Genomic DNA, 23,198 nt, shown 5'->3' on the forward strand with positions numbered 1-23,198 from the left:
CTATTGCACACTTTAGAGTCATCGGCAAATAGGCAAACCTTCCCTACCAAACCTTCCCCTATGTCACTCACAAACATATTAAAAAGAATAGGACCCAGAACAGACCCTTGTGGCACACCGCTTGTAACCTGTCTCTGCTCAGAATACTCGCCATTAACAATAACTCTCTGATGTCTATGCTTCAGCCAGCTTGAAATCCACTGAACTATCCAGGGATTAAGTCCAATCTTCACTAATTTATCTATCAGCTCTTTATGTGGAACCGTATCAAAGGCTTTGCTGAAGTCCAGATAGGCAATATCCACGGCACCACCTTCATCCAACAACTTTGTGACATAGTCAAAGAACTCAATGAGATTAGTCTGACACGATTTGCCTTCAGTAAAGCCATGCTGATTTGGGTCCAATAAGTTATTGTTTTTTAGATGCTGATTTATCCTCTTTTTGAGTAGAGTCTCCATCATTTTGACTACAACTGATGTCAAGCTAACTGGCCTGTAGTTACCAGCTTCTTCTCTACTGCCCTTCTTGTGGATAGGCACAACACTGGCCATTCTCCAATCCTCAGGAACATCTCCTGTTAACAGGGATTGGTTAAACAAATTAGTCAGGGGGGTAGCAATGACAGATCTGAGTTCTTTAAGAACTCTGGGGTGGATGCCATCTGGACCCATTGCCTTATTTATCTTTAATCTTTCAAGTTCTTCTAAGACATCGGCTTCTAAGATCACTGGAGCTGAATCCGTACAGCTGGAAGCAATGCTATATCCCTCTATAGTATTATTTTGTAAGGTGTCTTTTGAGAAAACTGAACAGAAGTAGCTATTGAAATGGTCAGCGATCTCCTTATTCCCATCAATGCATGTATTATTCCCGGTACTAAGCTTTGTGATGCTGCTTTGTGAAAGTCTTTTTATGAAGTTGGCCTGAAATAAGAAATGAGATTGCTATTTTCATACTGAACAGTGATGGTGCAGTGGTTAGAATGCAGAACTGCATTCTAACTCACTGCTCACTCTAGGAGTTCGATTCTGAACAGCTCAAGTATTGTTTCCTTCCCTACTAGAACATATCCAAGGTCCCTTCCAATGCTGTTGTTGTTGTTGTTGTTGTTGTTGTTGTTGTTATTATTATTATTATTATTATTATTATTATTATTATTATCAACTTTCCATTCTTCTGAGGTTGATAAAATGAGGACCCAGATTGTTGGGGACAATATGCTGACTCCGTAAAGCACTGTGAAGCAGAATATAAATCAAAGTGCTACTGTTATTGCAATCCTCTTTGCTTGGAACGGACAATTCACTGAAGGATAACTGACCAAGGGACTATTGACCAATTCAATTATTTAAAATATTTTAATCTTTGTCATTTATGTTTCATTTTGTCTTTTTTCCCCCCATCCTTTAAAAAATTACTCTATTTTACCATTTCTTTGATTTTAGTGTAACTCTTGTCCCACGGTGTCCTAAGGTGAGTTGGCCATGGATAGTTGTTCTGTGGTGAGTTGGCTGTGACGAGTTGGCCATGGGGAGTTGCTTGTGGTGAATTTTCCTTCCTAAAAAGCTGTTGTAAATGTGTTGGCAGTAAAATTCCCAGACTTGTTTCTGGGGATCTTCAATTTGCCTTCCCTGAGCCCTTGATCATAAGCTACTTTGGAGTCCCATATCCACCACGGATTTGATCTATTGATGCCCTGACCTCTGCAAAGTAAATCTGGGTTTTGTATCAGGGCAGTGATAATATATTCTGATACGAGGCTGTGGGGAGATTTATGTTAATCCCTTACTCCAAACAAATTGTGGTCCATGTTACGAAAGGAGGAACGAACTCTTAATTGATCCATCCTGATGGTTGATGTGGTCTTATTATGTTATCTCGGAGGAATCTGAGTGGATTTGTCCTCATAAAGGCGATAAAGTTCTTGAATCTTTAAGTACATTAGATCCCTATCCAACCTGTCTAACTAAGGCCTTCTAGATGATGATTTCTAGCTGGATTCAGCTAATTCAGCCATTGCTGAATTGTACTGTACTGAACTGAACAGTTTTCATTTGATTTCCAAACTTTCCTTCTAGGGGAAAGTTGTTAAGTAGGGTAGTAGACATGCAGTTGCAAAGAGAAAGCAGATTATCTAGATCCTTTTCAATCAAGTTCCAGGTCAGGCTATAGTACCAAAATGGCACTGATGATGCATGTGAATGATCTCTGGCAATCTAAGGATAGATACTCTGCATGTATCCTTGACCTCTCAATAGTTTTCAGTATCTTTTTGGACTGCCTTAAGGAGTTGGTGAATCTACTTTGGGTTAGATCATCTCCCTCTGCCAGATCTCTGCACTCTGGGATATCCTTCAAGGCTCCATTTCCCCCTCACTCCTATTTAAGCTGCTGAATAGGGTCCTTTATTGGCACAGGCTTAAATGCCTTCATATACTAATGTACTTGTGTATATTCTGCCCTTCATAATCTAATAATTTTCCCAGTGTCTGGAGGCTATAAAGAGCTGGATGGGGAAGAACAGGTTTCAACTGAACTTTAGCAAGACTGAAGATTTTAAGAGGGATTCTTCTGGGTTTGCAGCTCTGCTCAAAAGCAAATGGCAAGCCTTAATAGTTGGTTCATTTGTACTAATTCATCTTACATGGCTACGTAAATTAAGTCTGTGTCATTTGGAGGGGGGGGGGAACAGGGGATTCTGCTCACAGTCACTATGTCCTAGTTGCCTCCCAGCTGGACTACTGTAATGCACTCTACTCATGACCTTTTTAAAAGAACATTCAGAAACTGCAGCTACTCTAGAATGCAGTTGTGTGAGCAGTTTTGGGTGCACCATGCTATGCCTAATATAGCGCTACTGCTTCACATATTACATTGGTTCCCAGTGGGCTTCCAGATCTAAATTAAAGTGCTAGAGTCAAGTTATTTCTGGGACCACTTCTCCACAGTTCAGGTTCAACCAGATACCTCCAGGTTTTCTTGTAAAGCAATATTCTTTAGCAGGATCCAAGAAGCCTGTTCCCTTCGTCTCTGTCCCTTCTCTTCCTTCTGTCAAATAGTACCTGCTTTGTGGAATGCATCTTTCCTTCATTTTTTAAAAAAGAAATCTATTAGAATTTGTTAGAAGAGACTCTGTAATGGAAATAAATGTAAGTCTACTTTTTTGCAAGTGTTTTTTTTAAAAAACAAATGAAACAAGTGCTTAAACAATACATTTTTAGCTTAGGAACATTCCCAATGAATTGAGTACATCACAGAAAATCGTTTACTTGGCATTCAGATCTCTATTATTAAATACTTGGAACTTTCACCAAAGTTGAAAACACACAAATAAAGTGTGTAAAGTAGTATCAGAAATATATCTTCTTTACTTTATATCACAATTATTATTTTGTTGGTTTATAAAGCCATTTAACTTGGCTTATAAAGTAAACTCCAAGCCCAAATATTAGAAAAGCCTCCCCACCATCACCTGCATGCTCCATGGGTAATTCTAGCATGCTTATAACTCAAGATGTCTTCCTAACATCACTCACTAATTTATTACATTCTACCAGAGATACTTTATCAAGTTTCAGTCACAGGTCAAATAATTCATGCTTTGGAAAGATGATCTCTGCTTTTAAAATTTATTGTATTTATGAAGGTTAGACCTCTAAGTGCTAGTCATTTTTACTGCTTATGGTTGAGCCATTCTTCCTCAATATTGAAGATTTCTTCATGCTCACTTGATCTTGTGGAGTTCCAGTTATGAATTATACGACTCATAAGTTATGAGTCTCAAAGTAACCACTAATGAAGCCTGCCAAACAGTTAAATATCAAAGCAACATATATCAGAACTCTTTTGAGTACAGAGATAGATTCCAGCATTGCACTTCCCAGATATTTATTACATACTGTAAATTACATCATCGGCTGCCTCCTACACCGACAGTCTTGTACTCCAGAACTTAAACATCAGGTTTTAATAACCACAACTTGGGAATCTTTTGATCATCAGAGAAAGATGAAAGGAAGATCTGCCTGCTGCAGGCTCTCTGCTCAGCAGAAACAAAAAGGAACTTCAGAAAAAAACAGATGCATCAGGTGTTAATCTCAAATGAAATACACAGAAGTCACGCGTATTGACTCCCCATTCTCTATTCATTCAAAAATATTACTGGCTACATGTCCCGGTTTTTTTAAAGTATTCCATCCAAAGATCACAACATATTACATGTAACTTGAAAGGCTTATCCAGATTAAATTGAGACATACGTTCATGATCAAATTTCACCTTTATTCCTGGGGAATACAAAACTTTCTTTTTCAAGAAAGCAAAACGCAGGTTGTAATGCTTAATAAAAGTCTTCTCATCATGTTCTAACCATAAGACAACAAGCTGATCTTCTCCCTCTCAATTTATGAAATATGGGCAGTTACTTGGGTTATATTTTTCTGTTTTAACTGCAATAATAAGTGCACGAACAACCCGCTTTAAACTAGTGTAAATCTTGACTATTAAAAAAAAAGATCTTTGTAATAGAGTTGTCAAAGTCTGGAATACTCAACCTGATTCAGTTGTCTCAGTTACAAATTTTCACTGTTTTAGTCATAAATTTACTTGCATGGATTTCACTTTATACTTAAGAGGTCTGTAGAGGGGCTGTGAATAAGTGCACTAGCATGCCTACTGTCTCTGTCATTGTATTTTAATATTATTCCTGTTTTTGTTTGACAAAATATAATAAATAAAAATAAATAAATAAATATTTTCCAATACTTCAGTCAATACTATCTGAAAAGGATCACCAGGAAGTTGCTTCCTTTTTAGGTTTCTTGCTTTTCATCTTACTAAATTATGCAGCAAGACGACTTCCTTTTGGCATCATGTACTTCAGTTAGAAAAATCCAAGACTGACTTGATCCAGGAAGAGAATCCAAGAACAACAGAAATTAATTTACTTTTAATCCTTTTAACTACTTGCCTGTAGTTAAGAATAAAATGTAGCTAAGTGGGAAAAATGCCATTATGTAACAAAAAAGTGTCACTTTCAATGTGTAAAGTTACATTTTTATACACATTCAGCTAATTAAATGGAAAATGAAAACTGAATTGACTAATATCTGAATATTTGAATTAACCACAAGTATTTGTTTATTAACGGAAGTTCTTATTGGAACGTATGGAAAATAACAGCAATAAAATGTATCAAAATTGGAAAGTATGGAAAATTGGAAAGTATGGAAAATAACAGCAATAAAATGTATCAAAAAGGAGAAAGGAAATCAATACTGGATATTGTTAGAATTAAACACCTAAGAATCTTACAAATAAAATTTTCTGCTGAACACATTTTTTAAAAATATGAAATCAAAAGCTTGTACATTGATCAAATTCCAAAGTCAGCCACCAGAAAGTAAAACAAAACTGAATTTCTGTTTATCAGTGATCTTTTCTCTTTCTTTTTTTACTCCCATTTCAGCTCAATAGGATTGGCCTCTTCACACGCGCCAGTAGTGGGGGCACACTGCAGAGGCCTTCAGTCAAGTAATTCTGTTTGTTGGGGTCCAAGAGAAGAGCCTTTTCTGCTGTGTCTCTCGCATTCTGAAACATCATATCACTTGAGCTGATTTGCCCCCTTCCTCTTCACCTTCTGAAAGAGCTTTAAAACCTTTGGCTCAGCTGATTGGCCCAGAGGCATATCACTGTACAGTGGTACCTCAAGATACGAACCCCTCGTCTTACGAACAACTCGTGATACGAACCCGGGGTTCAGAAAAATTTTGCCTCTTCTTACAAACTTTTTTCGAGTTACGAACCGGCGTTCGGAGACTGCTGGGAAGCCGCGCGGCTGTTTTAAAAGGTGACAGCCGGGTGGCGGGGCTTCCCAGAAGCCTCCCGAACGCCGGTTCGTAACTCGAACAAAGTTCGTAAGAAGAGGCAAAATTTTTCTGAACCCCGGGTTCGGTTCGGGAGGTTGCTGGGAAGCCCCCCCAGCCCAGCTGTCACCTTTTAAAACAGCCGCGCTGCTTCCCAGCTGTCTCCCGAAGCCGAACGCGGAAGTTCGGCTTTAGCGTTCGGCTTCAGGAGACAGCTGGGAAGCGGCGCGGCTGTTTTAAAAGGTCGCAGCCGGCCTGGGGGGCTTGCCAGCACCCCCCGAACCCCAAACCCAGGTTCGGGGGGGGGGGTGTTGGGAAGCCCCCCAAGCCGGCTGTCACCTTTTAAAACAGCCGCGCCGCTTCCCAGCAGTCGCCGAAAGCCGTTTTTTTGCGGGGGTTTTTTTGGTTGCACGGATTAATTGACTTTACATTGTTTCCTATGGGAAACAATGTTTCATCTTACAAACCTTTCGTCTTACGAACCTCCTCCTTGCACCAATTAAGTTCGTATCATGAGGTATTACTGTACAAGGATTAAACAGAAGAGCCGACCTTTAACGCATCCTATACTGCCCCGTACCTTGACCAATCCTGTTAATTTGAGAGTTATATTTATTAATAATAACAGGGGAGTCAACCTTATGTCGTGATGTCATCACATGACATATCACAAGTTTTCCCCCTTTGCTAAAATGGGTGGGTGTTGCCTGCGGGCTGTGAGTTTGACACCCTTGTTATATAATGTGATGTTATTTTACCATATGGTAAACTAGGCAGAATAACGACAGTGAGATTGGTGGCATATAAATTTAATAAATAAATGAGAGGATATTATAAAAGGGTCTTAGAGGAGCACCTGATAAGATTCATATATTCATAGAGGAGGGCTTTCGAATGTAAAATTACATAATAAAATGTGGGCAGCACTCCACATTTTTGAAATTATGCCTAACCTTTTGCTACAGATGTTGCATATTGGAAGCAATACAGCTAAGGAAGCTTTTCTTCTATGGGAAACTTGCTGGTTTAACTGTCTTCTGGCTGAGGCCCTCAAGAGTAGCAACAGTTGTAACTATAATAACAGTTTTTAAATCCTGCATTGATTGAAATGGTCCAAGCATTTTAATTTCCCAACAGGCATCAACCAGCATGATTTCTGCATACCAATTCAGTTTCAAAAACACAGCAAGACAAATGCTTATGCCAGGATAACTTCCACAGAGAATTTTAGAGGTAAAGAAGTATTCTGAATTGAAAATATAGAAACTATGGATGAAACAAAAGAAACAATACAGTTAAATGGATCTGACATATCTTCTGTCCAAAAATATTTTTCTAGAATTAAATACCATTAAATATGGCTGGTTTCGACCAACTGGGAGGTGACACGTGGCTGCATCCAGGTGTTGATTAACACTTCCTTGAGTGAGGGGTCCTTTCTGCAGCTGCTGAATGAAGCAGTTGTGCAATCCCTCCTCAAGAAACCATCTCTGGACCTAGCCGAGTTGAAGAACTTTAGGTCAGTCTCCAACCTGCCCTTTCTGGTTGTCGAGAAGGTGGTGGCACTCCAACTCCGACAGTCCTTGGATGAAGCCGATTATCTAGACCCTTTTCAGTCTGGTTTCAAGACTGGTCACAGCACAGAAACCACTTTGGTCACACTGATGGGTGATCACTGGTGGGCCCGGAACAGAGGTTATTTCTCTATCCTGGTGCTTCGTAACCTCTCAGCGGTCTTTGATATCATTGACCATGGTATTCTTCTGCCACGGCTGGAGGAACTGGGAGTGGGAGGCACCATTTTAAAGTGACTCTCTTCCTACCTCTCGGGCCGCTCACAGTCGGTGTTAGTGGGGGGCAGAGGTCCACACCTCGGTCTCTAATTGTGGATACCGCAGGGGTCTGTCTCCCCCCTTCTATTTAACAATTACATGAAGCCACTGGGTGAGATCACCAAGGGCGTGGGATGAAGTATCATCAGTATGCTGATGATACCCAGTTATACATCACCCCATGACAATTCAGTGAAGCGGTTGATGTGATGGGCCGGTGCCGGGAAGCTGTAAGGGTCTGGATGGGAGCCAACAGGAGCAAGTTCAATCCAAACAAGACCGAGTGGCTCTGGGCATTTCCTCCAAAGGACCAACCTATCTGTTCGGCCATTGTTCTTGGGGGGGGGGGGGGCGGCGGGAGGGAATTCTAAACCCCTCAGACAACTTGGGTGTCCTCCTGGATCCATAGCTGAGCATTAATTACCATCTCTCGGCTGTGGCCAGGGGGGCCTTTGCCCAGATTTGCCTGGTATTCCAGTTGTGGCCCTATTTGGACCAGGAGGCTTTGCGCACAGTCACTCAGGCCCTCATCACCTCCTGTCTTGATTACTGCAATGCACTCGACATGGGGACTACCCTTGAAGAGTGTCCGGAGACTGCAGGTCATCCAGAATGTAGCCGTGCAAGTTGTTATGGGCACACCTCAATATGCCCATATAACTGGTTTCGAACAAATGGGAGGTGACACATGGCTGCATCCAGGTCCACGGAGAGGGGCGGCATACAAATCCAATAAATAAATAATAAATAAAATAAATAACACCAACGCTCTGTAAGTCTGCACTGGCTACCAATTAGTCACCGGTCTCAATTCAAGTGTTGGTTATTACCTATTAAGTCCTTCATGTACTGGATATCCCATTTTTTTTTTAAAAAAAACCTTATAAACATCTAGTAAATGTGTAAGTAACATATATCATATTTTTGGGGCTATACGACACACCAGACTATAAGGTATACCTATATTTACAGGAGGAATACAAGGGGAGGAAAAGGGTTTGGCCTCCACACGGCCCATTTTCACCAAAAATGGCCTGTTTTGGGGCTCCCAAGCTTTCTACACATTGCATTTTCACCCTCCCAGGCTCCCAGAAGCAGTCCAGCCAAAAATGTGTTTTTGGAGAAAACAGTCCATGCAGAGCACTGCAGAATGCTTCTGGGGCCGAGGAGGATGAACATGTAATGGAGGGAGGGTTCAGGAGGCCATAAGTTGCACCTAAATTTTCACCCACTTTTAGGAGGAAAAATGGTGTGTCTTATGCACACAGTATTTATGGCATAAAACACGGTATATAAATCACTAACAGGACTTCTTGCTCACTGAGGTTGCTCAAACCACAAGCTATGCAGCGATTTTTAGTCAATTCAAAATGACCATCTAATAAATTTTGGCTTACTTGTCTTACCTATGCGTATATACAGTATCATAAGCCTTGGTATTATCAAATCTTAAATTGCTCACTGTCTGAAACTAGTAAGTTACGAAACACATTATACATAACTAATTTTAAGATTCCACATAATATAACCAAGAGTTAAAGAATAAAGGATAGGGCAACCTATCCTTTTTAACAGACGGCATGATGAGGCTAAAGAAAAACTGTTCCATCCTTGAATTTACTATAGAAGATTAGAAATCTTGGATTGAACACTGAAAGGTCTAGTATAGACAAAGCCAGGAAGTCTCGTAGATGATGAAAAAAAGCCAAGTGGAAAGAATGATAAGATGGAAGAACCGACACAAGGGAAAGCTGTTTTCCTCTGCCACTTTAGAAAGTACCCCAGAGTCTTCTTGCTAATTTTTTTTCTACTTCTCCAAATAAAGACCTGCTGCCAAAAGCTTCAGGGATTGAGGAAGAGGAGTGTTCAGCTCTAAAAAGGAGTGGATTCAAGCTTCTGTCCCAAAGAGGAGGAACTGACAGAAACTTCCTACTCAGGAGAACATAAACAGCTATCAAACGCATATTGTAACAAGTATTCAGTAGTAATTATTAGATATAAAACATGATTTTATATAGGACATTAATGAAGGAATAAAAAAAGAAAAGGACAAAGGCAAGTATGCACATTTAACTTTTTAAAAATAGGTACTGAAACAGAGAGACCTCCAGGAATGGCACATCAATCTTGTACAGTTGTTTTCATACATCATTATAATTAACTGAAGCAAATTTGCACTTTAAATAAAATGAAGCAAATTTACAGTTGTAACTCAAGTTTTCCCACAATTTTCCTCTATGCATTGAATCAACACCACTTTAAAATTAATAAAGGCAAAATAAATCAAAAGTCTAATCAATGCAATGAACAAATCTTGACCAACTAAACGGGAGTCATCATCATCACAGCTTGAATTAGTCAATCAACAAATTGTATGTGCCTCATGCACACTTTGCTAATAATATTTAAAGAAGCAATTGAATGAAAATGGAACAGATTGCTCCTTTTGAAGTTAGTTGGGGGAAAGATCAAAAGCAACATGAGAAAATATTATTTTACTGAAAGAGTAGTAGATCCTTGGAACAAACTTCCAGCAGACGTGGTAGATAAATCCACAGTAACTGAATTTAAACATGCCTGGGATAAACACATATCCATCCTAAGATAAAATACAGAAAATAGTATAAGGGCAGACTAGATGGACCAGGAGGTCTTTTTCTGCCGTCAGACTTCTATGTTTCTATGTTTTGCTTTTCTTATTATGGTATTATATTCCATAAGCCTGGCAGAAATGGACAATCTCTTTGAACAGGAAGAAAAATCTCCTTCCATTGATCCAGGCCATTCATCCTTTGAAAACACTACATGGAGGAATACTGGAAATGAACAATTGACTATGGAAATACTTTGGATTCTTTAATCATGGTATGAATTTCCATGAAGACAGATGCCTGACAAGGGATTAGATATACTTCATGAGAGCTGTGAAGAATATACTGGGAAGATACTTTAAAAGTCTGATCTGAAAGTCTTTAAACTGGACCTTGTATCAAGCAAAGGAGGCATTTTATATATAAGAAGTTATATCTAAACATTTGGGCATGAAGGAGCTTAAATACAGGAAAAGGGAAATGATTATTATATTATTGGAGAGATGTCACACACAAAGTTTTTTTAAAACTGCATCTCTTGGAACCCTAGGATGACCCATGAGAACTTGATGGGGTCCCACAGGAAACAAAGGAAAAAATGATCAGGCATTCCAGGAAATAAAAACGTTCACATCTGGGGGTGGGGTTGAGATATAAAACTCCTGCTACAGATCACCGATCTGTCCAGTCTGGACAAGGTATTTGGGATATGGTAGTAATTCATTTGTCATTGGAGAATAGGTTGCACTAGATGATCTGAAAGGTATGTTCCAATCCTTAAATTTTATGATTATATGAACTTTGCTTTCCAGAATAAGCTATCATGTCTGAAAAACACAAGTTCTCAATTAAGATAGTTAATTTAATATTTGAGAAATGTAGATATAAGTGTGAATATCATATAACATATAATCGAGATGGAATAATGTATGAAAATAACGAAATAGATGTTGATATCTTAAGCTTGAGAAACATAGATATGTAGTATGTTTTTAATGTTAAAAATTTAAGAAATAGAATTAAAAACGAGACAATTCAAATCAAGCTGCATATTGTACCTTACTCTGAATGTACCAATGAATTGTACTATATTTTTACATAGTGGGTCTGCAGATTTTGCAAGCCTCCTTATTCGTTCAAGTACGTTTTCAATTAGCCAGTGTTCAGTCAACTAAACCTTGATATCAACTATACTAAAACTAAATATAGTTTAATTGAAATCAGTGTGTTGAGTTAGAATAGATCATAATTTGAATTAATTATAGTTTGAGAGTTGGACATAATTCCCAGCTACAATTACTTAAAAATGAAAATAACCATTCTGATAGTCTTTTCTTGGCTTGGGAGGGAGAAGAAGCTTAAACTCATATATGTAAAAATAGGAAGTTATTTAGTGATACATTTTAGTGAATGAATTTATTTTGTATGCCTAACGTTTCTTTCCAATTTCTTTAAATTAATTCCAATGAAGCTAAACTCTCTAAATTGGAAATTAAGAAATAGCATGCAGAATGCAGACAAAAGCCTTATATCTTTTTCAGGAGTGGGTAGGGAGGAGAAACTCCCAAACTGTTTTTTAAACCAAAAAAGAAAAAGAAAGTTTGGATTCACTAGTGATACTTCTTGGAATGAAAAGCAATACCTCAAGTGTCTATGAAGATTCTCAATCATGCAGGCTATGGTTGTCCCAAAAGTCCCCCCCCCCCTTTTTTATTTTTCAAAAAGCACATTTGGGCAATGTTTCCAAGTACAGTGGAACCCCGACATAAGAGCTGCTCTACTTAAGAGCAACTCGAGATAAGAGCTGGGAGGGGAGAGATATTTTTGTTCTACTTACAAGCCCAAATTCGAGATACAAGCGCCAAGGAGCTGTCTCCTGAAGCCAAACGCTAACTTCCGCGTTCGGTTTCAGGAGACAGCTGTGAAGCGGCACGCGTGTTTTAAAAGGTTGCAGCCGGCCTGGGGGGCTCGGGGGGTGCTTGCAGCTTTCTTTCTTGCTCTTTTTCTTTCTCTCTTTTACCTTCCCTTCCTCTATTTATTCTTTTCTTTCTCCTTCCCACCTTCTTCCCTCCCTCCCTCCCTTCACTCATTCCTCTCTTACTCTCCCCTTTCATAAGTTTCCTTGCTTCCTTCCTCTGTTCCTGTCCCTTCCCCCTTTCTTTCTTTCTTTCTTTCTTTCTTTCTTGCTCTTTTTCTTTCTCTCTTTTACCTTCCCGTCCTCTATTTCTTCTTTTCTTTCTCCTTCCCACCTTCTTCCCTCCCTCCCTCCCTTCACTCATTCCTCTCTTACTCTCCCCTTTCATAAGTTTCCTTGCTTCCTTCCTCTGTTCCTGTCCCTTCCCTCTTTCTTTCCTTCCTTCCTTCCCACCCTCCGTCCATTCATTCACCCATTCCTCTCTTGATCGCTTAAAGCCGGTCCCTGGTGCAAAAAGGGTTGGGGACCTCTGTCCTACAGGATTGGGTGGCAGAGAAGTTGAACATATGTAAATTTAAAAGTTTAAGAAAGTTTACAAGTTAAGTGAAAGAAACTTCATTATTCATTTATATGTACATGTACATTTCTTCATTAAAAACATGTCTTTCTGCATAATTTAGACTAACTTTGTGAGTTTTTTGAGGGCTGGAACCAATTAAAATTATTTACATTAATTCCTATGGGGAAAAGTCGTTCGAGATAAGAGCTGCTCGACTTAAGAGCCCAGGTCCAGAACGAATTAAACTCGTATCTCGAGGTACCACTGTATCCTTTATCTGTTTGGATGAGTGGCTGTGGGGTGTTCTATACCATCCTATCCCAAATGCTGTTATGCCAATGCAACTTTAAAAAAAAGATATATTTGTGATGTCTGTATAGCACTATGAAGCTTAAGAAATTTGGATTTTGTGCATCAACTTCTATACATCTGGAAAAAAAACCTGAGTTGTACAACATTTTCTGAGTTTTCTCCAATTTAAATCAGTGCACCAAGGCAGGTATCACCTTGCATCAAACAATCAAAAGGCAGAAAGAAAATCCTTTACTTGGACATTAGATAATAAATTTGGGAACACCGCTGAGAAGATCTAACTTTAGCTTTATACAATTCATTGCTTTTCTACAGTGCATTCCTGATAACACTTATGCTGCTTTACTTCACATTTTTATTTTCCTAACATAGACATTCGTTTCCACATGCTTACCCTTTGATTCACCATAGTATAACCTTAACAGTACCAATGAAAACTTTTAAGTCGCTTCTGATCTAAACATGTGAAAAAGCTATTTATAAAACACTGACCTGATTAATGGAATTAGCTGCACACGATGACAAGCCTGTTCCAAGGGTGACCAATAGGAAGCAATTTAAGTCAAACGGCACGGGTGCAAGTGCAAATCCAGCTGAAGCCGTACCTACAACCAGGACTGAAATATACACAAACAATTCAGCACTAATAAACGAATAGAAGGTAATTTATACTTTTGTATGCATTTCACATCAGTTACATTATTAGTAAGGTAGTAATAGACAATAATCATGGAGAGTAGTACTACATTTGTTGAACAGAAATAATCCTGCCTCTTGCCTTAACAGAGGCAGGAAAAATTAGGCAAATTCTGGTTAACTGGTTCCAGTATTTTAAAATATATAACGTTGCTACAAAATAATGATGTAAGACAAGGGCGAATATTGAGAAACATGATTGAATTTTAAAATTTTACAACACACAATAATGAGTATTAGTTAAACATAATTTATAATTTATTGACTATTGGTGAAATTTGGCCTATGCTTCTTTCTTCCTTTTCCTTTAATCATTTCAATTCTATTACATTAACCAGAAGGGTCTGAAGGTTAATAGAGAACATGTTCTGATTCAAAAAATGGATATGAAATTTCTAATAGATGTACCAGATTATATTAGCCATAATATTTTAGATTTGCTGGCCATTAGACTGTGTTTTTATTTTTGTAATTTTTTCATCTATTTTTTATGTATTTTTAATTGTTCATTTTAATGTTTATTCTTTTATTTAGTCATAGTATTTTTTTAAAAAAAATTAAAAAGTAAAGATATTTCCACTTAAATGTGTTCCCCTTATGTAAATTAGTAATCTACTCTAGAAAATAAATTGTATCCTTTCATTATTAGGGACAAAGCTTGAAGAATATAGGTATAATCTTAATTTGCCCTTTTACATTTATAATCATTAATAACAGATAATCCTTGATTTACAATAGTTTAGTGATTGTTCAAAGTTACAACGGCACTGAAAAAAAGTGACTTATGATGGTTTTTCATAGTTATTACCTTTCCAGCATCCCCATGATCATGTAATGAAAATTCAGCTGCTTGGCAAATGGTTCATATTTATGACGGTTGCAGTGCCAGAGGCCATGTGATTGCCTTTTGCAATCTTCTGATAAGCAAAGTCAATGGGAAAGCCAGATTCACTAAACAACTGACTTACTGACTTATCAACCATAGTGATTCACTTAACAACTAGGGCAAGAAAAGTCATAAAATGAGGCAAAACTCACTTTAAAATTTGTCTTAGTTAACAACAGAAATCTTGGAATCAATTGTAGTCATAAATCAGAGTCTAACTGTACTGACAGCATTCATTCACATTTTATCTGTATTTATTCATCCACATTTAAAAGCCTCTTGATTGTGTAGCTACTCTTGATGGCTTATGAACAAAAAAAACAACACAGAAATTGGTGGTAACAACTAAAAATGCAAATGGCATATGTTGCTGACTTCCTATTTGGTGTTTATTAAGTTTTGCTACACTACATGTTTCTATTAATAAGGCATATATTTTCTTTTACACTGAGACTAGAAGTTTAATTAAAACTTATCAGAGAGACTGCTTTAAACTTATGTATAATAGCAAGATACTAGCCGATTTATAAATAGGGAAATGAGGAGCAATCTCTGTAACATTATTATTTTAATGCCCCCAAAGAATTCTAGCACATCCGAGGCAGTGTTCTAATTAAAGTCTTCATTGATTTCTCCAAGTTAATTTCATTGTAACTTATCAGGATCTCATTAAAGCAGCTGTAATACATTCTACTTTATCCAATTGGCTGGCTATTGCTGTAAGCTGGCTCAGACCTTATATCCATAAATAAAGTTCTTAGTGCCAAGAATATCATCTCAGTCTTTGATAAAGCAAATAAATATGTGTTTACCTTTAAGGCTTATATTATAAAATATTCTTATGTTAAACTTCCTATAGCTTCTTGAAAGGTATAGAACATGGAACAAATCTAAATAATAAATAAAATAAATGGTGCCACAGAACATGATGAACTAACCCAAAATAGGATAGTGTTACTGAACACAAGAGTTTCCCATATGTATTTAATAATTATAACCTCATACCTTACACTCCATCAAGATTCCTGAAGATTTATATATATCAAGAATGATGCCATCATAAAGTCCTACAAAAAGCATTATCACCTTTGGCATCCATTTCAGGAATAATTGCACAATATTCTCTGGAACAATTTCACTTGCCCACCCTGTTAAAAATCAGCAGGGAGAGTTCAATCTGAATTTCTAAAAGTAAGGAATTTCTTACGAATGGAAACATTGGAAGCATATTCAAGAAGCATTGTTTTCTCAATTTTTCTTCCCTAAATTTCAAACCTTAAGCTTCCTAATAGGGAATAATATTCTATTCTTAGGAAATGTTCCCAATAACTAGGAACTAAGGCACATAGGCTCCAGAGGTGACAACAAGGACTCTGAATTTTACTTGGAAACTGAATGCCAATCGGTATAGTACCTCAACATTGCTATTATATATAAAATCCCAGAAGCTTTCACTCACCAGAAGATGGGCTTCTGCATTATGTACTAATTACAGTTTCCATCCAGTCAGTCCCTAAAGGAGCCCCCATGTAAAATATAATTCACCAGTCCTTTCTAGAGCTAATAAAATTCATGGGTGATTTTTATCAGAACTTCCAAATAGAGCTATAGCTGACACACCAGCTGGAATTATGCAAACACCCCTATGTATCTATTTAGTAAAAATCATGGATTTAGGATGAGTCCTCAGTCACAAACGTGTTCCTTAAAGAATGCTATTATTTGGCACTGTTATTTTCTTCACAGTAATAACCTCAGCCTAACAATAATCGGATCAAAATTTAAAAATAGTACTCTATTTAATTATTATAAGGATTTAATTTCAGTTTGTTCTTTCCTGTAGACAGCATAAGAAATGACTCTGAATGACAGGTGGAAGAGTCACTACCAAGGTAATGGTCAATACAGCAGGGCTGGGGCAAAGGGCAAGAAATTAGATTTGGAAATGCCTCAGGAAAGCCCTTCCCTATGAGAAGCACATTCAGTCTTGCAAGATTTTGCTCCTATAGTTGTTACAGTAATAGTTCTTAATTATATGGCATTGAATTCTTAGTCTTGCCTACTTGTATGGCTGATACTGTACTTCTCTTTCAATCCTTCACAGCCTCCAGACATTGAGTCAAGACTTCCATGGGATCTCCACTATGGCCTGGATAATGACTTATACTGAATGTTACCATCTCAACCTATCCAGCTGATTGACATCCCACAAAGATTTCATATGACTAAAAAGTAGGAGTAAACGACATGAATCATGATTAGGTGCCAAGATGCTAAAACATATGAAGAACGGTTGCAAGAACTGAGCATGGCTAGTCTAGTGAAGAGAAGGACCAATGGTGACATGTTAGCAGGGTTCCAATGTTTGAGGGGCTGTCATAGAATAGAGGGAGACAATCTCCTTTCCAAAGCACCCGAAAACCAGACAAGGAACAATGGATGGAAACTAATCGAGGAGACAATCAACCAAGGAATAAGGACAAATTTCTGACAGAGAGAACAATCAACTAATGGAACAGCTTGCCTTCAGAAGTTGAGAGTGCTTCATCACTGGAGGCTTTCAAGAAGAGACTAGACAGCCACTTGTCAGAAATGATATATGACAGGGGTGTTAAACTGGTGGCTCATGGGCTGGATGTGTAATACACAATTCACGCCCACCCCAGCTTTGCAAATGGGAAAAACATTGTGAAACATCACAGTACAGCAAAGTGACGCAGCGAGTTTGACACCCATGGTGTAAGATCTCCTACTTGAACAGGATTGGACTAGATGACCTTCTAGCTCTTATTATTCTAAATCTTACTGAAATACAGGACTTTCAGCTTCTCACCCTCAACTAAATCCATTCAGTTATACAGAAGTGGAACCAACATAGCATACTACTTGTGATTTATACTTGAAGACTCTATTTGGAATTAGGAATTCCATTGCTAATAAATCAATAATTAGGAAATCAAGTGAACATCCTTGTGCTTTCAGTTGAAAAGACTACCCATTTTCTCACTTTCAGCTTTTGTTTACCTTCTAACCACTCCCTTGCCCTTTGGACTACTCAAGTGCTGCATACTGTGTTTTGTATACATCAAAAGCAATGCAATCAATTGCAACTTGAGGCTAGGTACTGGCAACCAATGTGCTTTCTTGAACTCGCCTTTCTTTCCCCTCAATTTCTCTGCTCTGCAGAGGAGGGGGGGAAGCAAGCAATCTGAATCAGCAATTTCTCCTTTGTTTGACCCTTATCCCCCACTTCAGAGCAGAGATTGGAGATGGATTTCAAGTGAGTAAACTGCTTGCTACTTTAAACACATCAAAAGGGACTTATGACTGTGTCCTTGCACTTTTAACCACTGCAGCATCCCCAGAGCCCTATGAACAAAATTTGGAATCTTGGCAACCAGCATTATCTTTCCCAGAGTCACATGATCACAATTCTCAACCTTCCAAGGCAGCTCCTGACAAGCAAAATCAATGAGGAAAGCCAGCTTCACTTAATGATCGTGTGATTGACTTAACGACCATTGCAAAAAAAAATTGCAAAGTGAGGTATATCTCATTTAATGATCACCTCCCTTAGAGTTAGAAATTCTGGTCTGAATTGGGTTATAAGCTGTTTGCTCCTATTTGAAATTGATTTTGGAAAGGAAAAGATTTCAAAAGAAACCTGTAAGATGTTTGCAAAATTTTCCCATAGATTCCAATCCTGGGCTCTCTTGTAATCTCTTTCTTCCCAATCAATCTGCTCCCTGTGAAGCAAGCGGGGTAGAGGGGTAGGGGGGGGAATGCAGGTCCGGCATACGACGATATTATACTGACTGTAATGGTGATCACGTGATTAAGATGTAGAGGTTGTAAACAGCCCGCAAAGTGATATTTTTCAGCACCATGGTAACTTCAAATGGTTTCTGAACAAATAGTAAGTAAATGGGGAATACTCATGCTCGTACTTACAAACACTTCCTCGTACAAGTTCATTTAGTTAGTGACTGTTCAGTTACATCACTGAAAAAAAATGACTTATGACCATTTTCCACGCTTGTGACTATTGCAGCATCCACATGATCATGTGATTTACATTTGAATGCTTGACAACTGGTTCATATTTATGACATTTGCCATGTCTTGAGGTCATGTAATTACCTTTTTTGGCCTTCTGACAAGCAAACTCAACAGGAAAGCCAGATTCACTTAACAACTATATTACTAATTTAGTGACAGCAGTGATTCACTTATCAAATGTGGCAAGAAAATTTGTAAAATGGGGCAAAACTCAATACATATCTCAGTTAACAATATAAATTTGGGGCTCAATTTGTGCTTGTAAGTCAAGGAGTACCTATAGTGAAATGTCATTAAGAGGTCGAAAGAAACTAGGTAGGGCTTATGGAGTTGGGAATTCTGCGGCTGCAAGCAATATTTGCTATGTCCTGTCCCCCCACCTACTGCCTAAAAAACCTCCAACTAAGTTGTGGCATTCTTCATCATACAGCCCTGCATACAAATCATTATCACAAATTTTATGACAAATGTGTAGCAAAAATGTGGGGAAAAGGTGTAGTTTTGTTTTAATTGGGAATAGTTGGAGAATTTCATCATACTACTCTAAATTTTAATATTTCCCCAAGGAAAGCTACAAAAATAATGTCTACCAATATTTTTCGTCTTGCACTTTCACACTTTACTGATTGAAACACTGTAAGAGACTGTAGGTTGGTGGTAAAAGACTCAATTTGTTTACATAGTAAAACCTACATTTGTTTATAGTTATACGGTTGTTTCACTGGCAGTCGCATCATGAACATTAGAAGAAATTTATATTCTTAAAATATTCTCACAATTGACAGTATTTGTACCAAATGTAAGCAAAACTTTTTAAAAATTGTCTTGGAAAGAAAGCACATTATAATGTTAACAACATTCACTCATCATACTAAATCAGGATCATTATTACACAAGCCTCTGCAAGCCTAACCTTTTCTCTGATTTTCTGTATCATGTATAAAACAATTCACAAATTGTGCTAATTTATGTAACCATTTACTAGAATATATGTTAAATCAGGATTTTTAGATATTATGTAAACAGTTGCTAGAATTCATCCTTTTATTTTTGTTACTCACAGAATATGACACTATTTTTTTTCTCCCAAATTCAAAGTGGTACAATTTAATGGCCTACTTAACACATACACCAAGATATAATATTGTAACTTTGCTGTCCTGAGAACCCAAGCAAAGAAAAAATAATAATTGACTTCAGTGGCTGCCTAGAATCTGTAAAATCAGATAAGAATGTGCATTGTATAGTAGAGCAGCAAGATATTTATAAAATTAAAAGTTGGTAATTTAAGAATGTGTGCTATCAGTCACTTAACTGGAAAAAAGATGTTAACATTACAGGCAGTACTCATTTAGCAACCAAAGATGAAGAGCAGAAATCATGTTTTGCAACAGGTTACAACCTTACTTCCCCTTAGGTTATTTTTTTACACCCTCATAACTTCAAAGGGGTGCTAAATGAGGCAGTCAATAAGCTATTAGCAATTTTATCACTAATACACATATTATAATATTTCAAATTCATATTACTTTTGAACTGTGAACACATTTTTTAAAGTAATGGGCTGTTATAAAACAGCTGCTGTGGTAACACAGCATTTATCACTGAATTGAATACCTGTTTCTTAGAGTGCATATAAATCCAATAAATAGATAGATGATAGATAGATGGATGGATGGATGGATGGATGGTTAGATAATTAACAAATAACCTATCTGAAACCTAAATGCAATGTAGAAGTAGGACTTGATAATTGAAATAAGCCCCTGTATCTGCTCCAAAATTCACAAAGGTAAGCCAATTATTGTTCTCAAATTATTTCTAAATAAACTTAATTTTATAGTTTATTTATAAATTGTATAAAGTTTATAAAGTTTATTATAAAGTTTATTATAAAATGTAAACATGTAATTCTTCATGTTCATATTTTCTTCCTCCATGAAGCAAAAATATTTGAATGCACAAAAATCTCTGTTATCTACCCCATTTTTTGAAATCTCAAGACCACCCCCACCCCAAAAATATAAGTGATTATCAGTTAACCACTCATTCAGCAAGTATATAAACTTACAACATTGCTGAACAAGTGGCACTTACAGTTGGGTCTTAAAATTCCAGGTATCGCAGAACCCTGCATTCACATGACTGCTAAACAGTAACTTGCCAATTAGCCTGTATTTTGGACCATCCCAGTGTCCCACAGTCATATGATCACAAGCAAAGATTAAGGGAGAAGCCAGCAGGAAATGAGAAGCTACAATCATGAGAGCCTCATTTAATGATTAAAGGTGATTCACTTAATCATGGCAATGATAATGTTGGAACATTCACTGCTAAGCGGTTCAGTCACATAATGCTGTGCTTTATAATCACATATCTTAGCAATGGAAATTTTGGCCCAATTGCCAGCATTAAATAAGGACATGCTTAATATCCTTTAAAAAGTTTTTGCCCATCTACTGCCATTCACTAAATAGGTCCAAAACCCCCCACCTATTCACTAAATACGTCTCTAATTGTACAGACACACCAATATTCCCTGACAGAATAAATATCATACAGAAGCATACAGCAAAACTAGCAAAAGCAGCTGTTTTGATGCAGGACTACTACTCTCATTCTAGCATATATCTCCAAATCTTAAAATCCACTGGATCGCTCTTCCTCTCTTCTGTGTGTGAAATATATTAGAGCACAGTTAAAAGAAAATCAATTCAAACCCTATTCATCTATGTAAGTTTTCCTCAAAACTCAATCATAATTCAAAAATAGAACTGTCCACACTTTTAAATGAAAATATGGAAACCAACTCTCTAATGCTACACCTTCTTCCATGAAGTGATAAATGATAGACAAAGTTGTAATGCCAAAACATATTTACTGAATTTGGAGGTCTTTCTTTTTGCTAAATAGATGTAAGATTAAATCCAAACTTTTTCCTTCATTACCCAAAAGTGTTAATTTGAAAGTCCTTTTTCCCAAAGTCGGTAAAACACTTTAAGTTAATTTAAATGCTCCCGATGTGATTGGGTAATGGATTTGTGTGTCATTGTCTGACCGCTTTTGCCAAATTTTGGATAACTCATCAATAATTCACTGTATGATACTGCAAAACCTTTTTAAAAAAATATTGAAAAAGCAAAATATAAAAATGCAAAGAAGAAAATATATGTATTGCACAGTTCCATAAAAAAAAAGACCTACTTGTAAGTCTAATTTTGGTTAAACGAGCCAAAATGTTAGGCAAAGTATCCATATTTAATTTCATTTCTTTCCAATCTTTTTCTTCTTTTGATGCTGATTCTTCCACAGTTTTTGCAACTGTAGTAGCTGTTGTCAACTTCAGTGTTTCTTCATTCATCACTGGTTTCTCTGAGAAGGGAGGCAGAAGAGGTGAAATTGATTTCACCTCATGGACAATCATTGTCTCTTCGCTTGAACGCTGTCCTCCCACACAAGGAGGTAGTGCTGATGCGGGCTTCAGCTTTGCTTGCTGGAAAAGTGTTTTCTTATGCTGCATTACATACTGGAAAAGAAAAGTGGATAGACTCAATTACAACTGTGATGGGCAAAATGATGAGAGGCTTAAAAGACCAGATGTTTTATCTACCGTATGTTATTGCTAAGAGTTGACAATGATATAATGGCTCATAATTAATCAATCCAGAAATTGTACAGCTGTAATCAATTCCAGCCTTTGAGGTGGTATGCAATGTTATATAAGCTTACTTTTCGTCTGAAGAAGTTCAGCTGTTGAAATGTAGCTCCCTTTATTTTGGTGACTCTAAAGAAGCATGCACACTTGCATGGCATCTGTTGCATGATGTTTTTTCTTGGATGAGCTGCAAAAATTTTCCTGCAAAAGAAAATTCCTCTTAAAAAAAAATTACAATGTATTGTACAGCAAACTATAGGTGTACAGTATAAATCAAATATAATGCAGGAGAAGTTCTGCACAGCCATCCTATGCAACGAGTGTTCAGCATAATAAAATTAAAAATCATCCCCATAAAGCTCGACTGTTGAAGGAAGCAAGAAGTGTTCCAAAAATCTCTCAGTAAACAACTGTGTTGATCTTGGATTAAATGAAGCACAGTGAACCAACACCAGCAGATGACATGGCTCTCCAAATCAACACAGTTTGTGGAAACTTCGCACTAGACTTCAAGCATCTTGCTCTTTGTGCCTCTCCATTCTTTCTCCATACTCTGAGTCCTTGAGATGCAAAGGTTTTCATAGTTTGTGTTAATTTGGGGAGCCATGTCATCAGCTGGTGTTGGTCCACTGTGCTTCATTAAGTTCAGGGTTAATGCAGCCATCTACTGGGAGATTTTGGAGTACTTCATGATTCCTTATGCAGCCAAGCTTTATGGGGATGCTGACTTCAATTTTCCAGCAGGACTTGGCACCTGCCCAGACAGCTAAAAGCACCAAAACCTGGTTCAATGACCAGAGAAAGATGAGAGACATGAGACCGAATA

General features: G+C 37.5%; 1 protein-coding gene across 3 annotated transcripts in view; it reads right to left on the reverse strand.

Moving 5' to 3' along the window:
- COX10 (cytochrome c oxidase assembly factor heme A:farnesyltransferase COX10) overlaps positions 1-23,198 on the reverse strand; it is a 121,009-nt gene that overhangs the window by 91,827 nt on the left and 5,984 nt on the right. For all 3 annotated transcript variants that reach the window (XM_070739740.1, XM_070739741.1, XM_070739743.1), the window contains 3 exons: positions 22,447-22,573; positions 21,922-22,243; positions 13,569-13,693 (listed from right to left, as the gene is read on the reverse strand). In XM_070739740.1, the coding sequence (XP_070595841.1) occupies positions 13,569-13,693; positions 21,922-22,243; positions 22,447-22,539 (540 nt within the window). In that variant the 5' untranslated portion in view covers positions 22,540-22,573. The remainder of the gene's footprint in view (positions 1-13,568; positions 13,694-21,921; positions 22,244-22,446; positions 22,574-23,198) is intronic.

Source organism: Erythrolamprus reginae, chromosome 2 (genome assembly GCF_031021105.1).
Source record: "Erythrolamprus reginae isolate rEryReg1 chromosome 2, rEryReg1.hap1, whole genome shotgun sequence".
In the NCBI taxonomy this organism is placed as follows: Eukaryota; Metazoa; Chordata; class Lepidosauria; order Squamata; family Dipsadidae; genus Erythrolamprus; species Erythrolamprus reginae.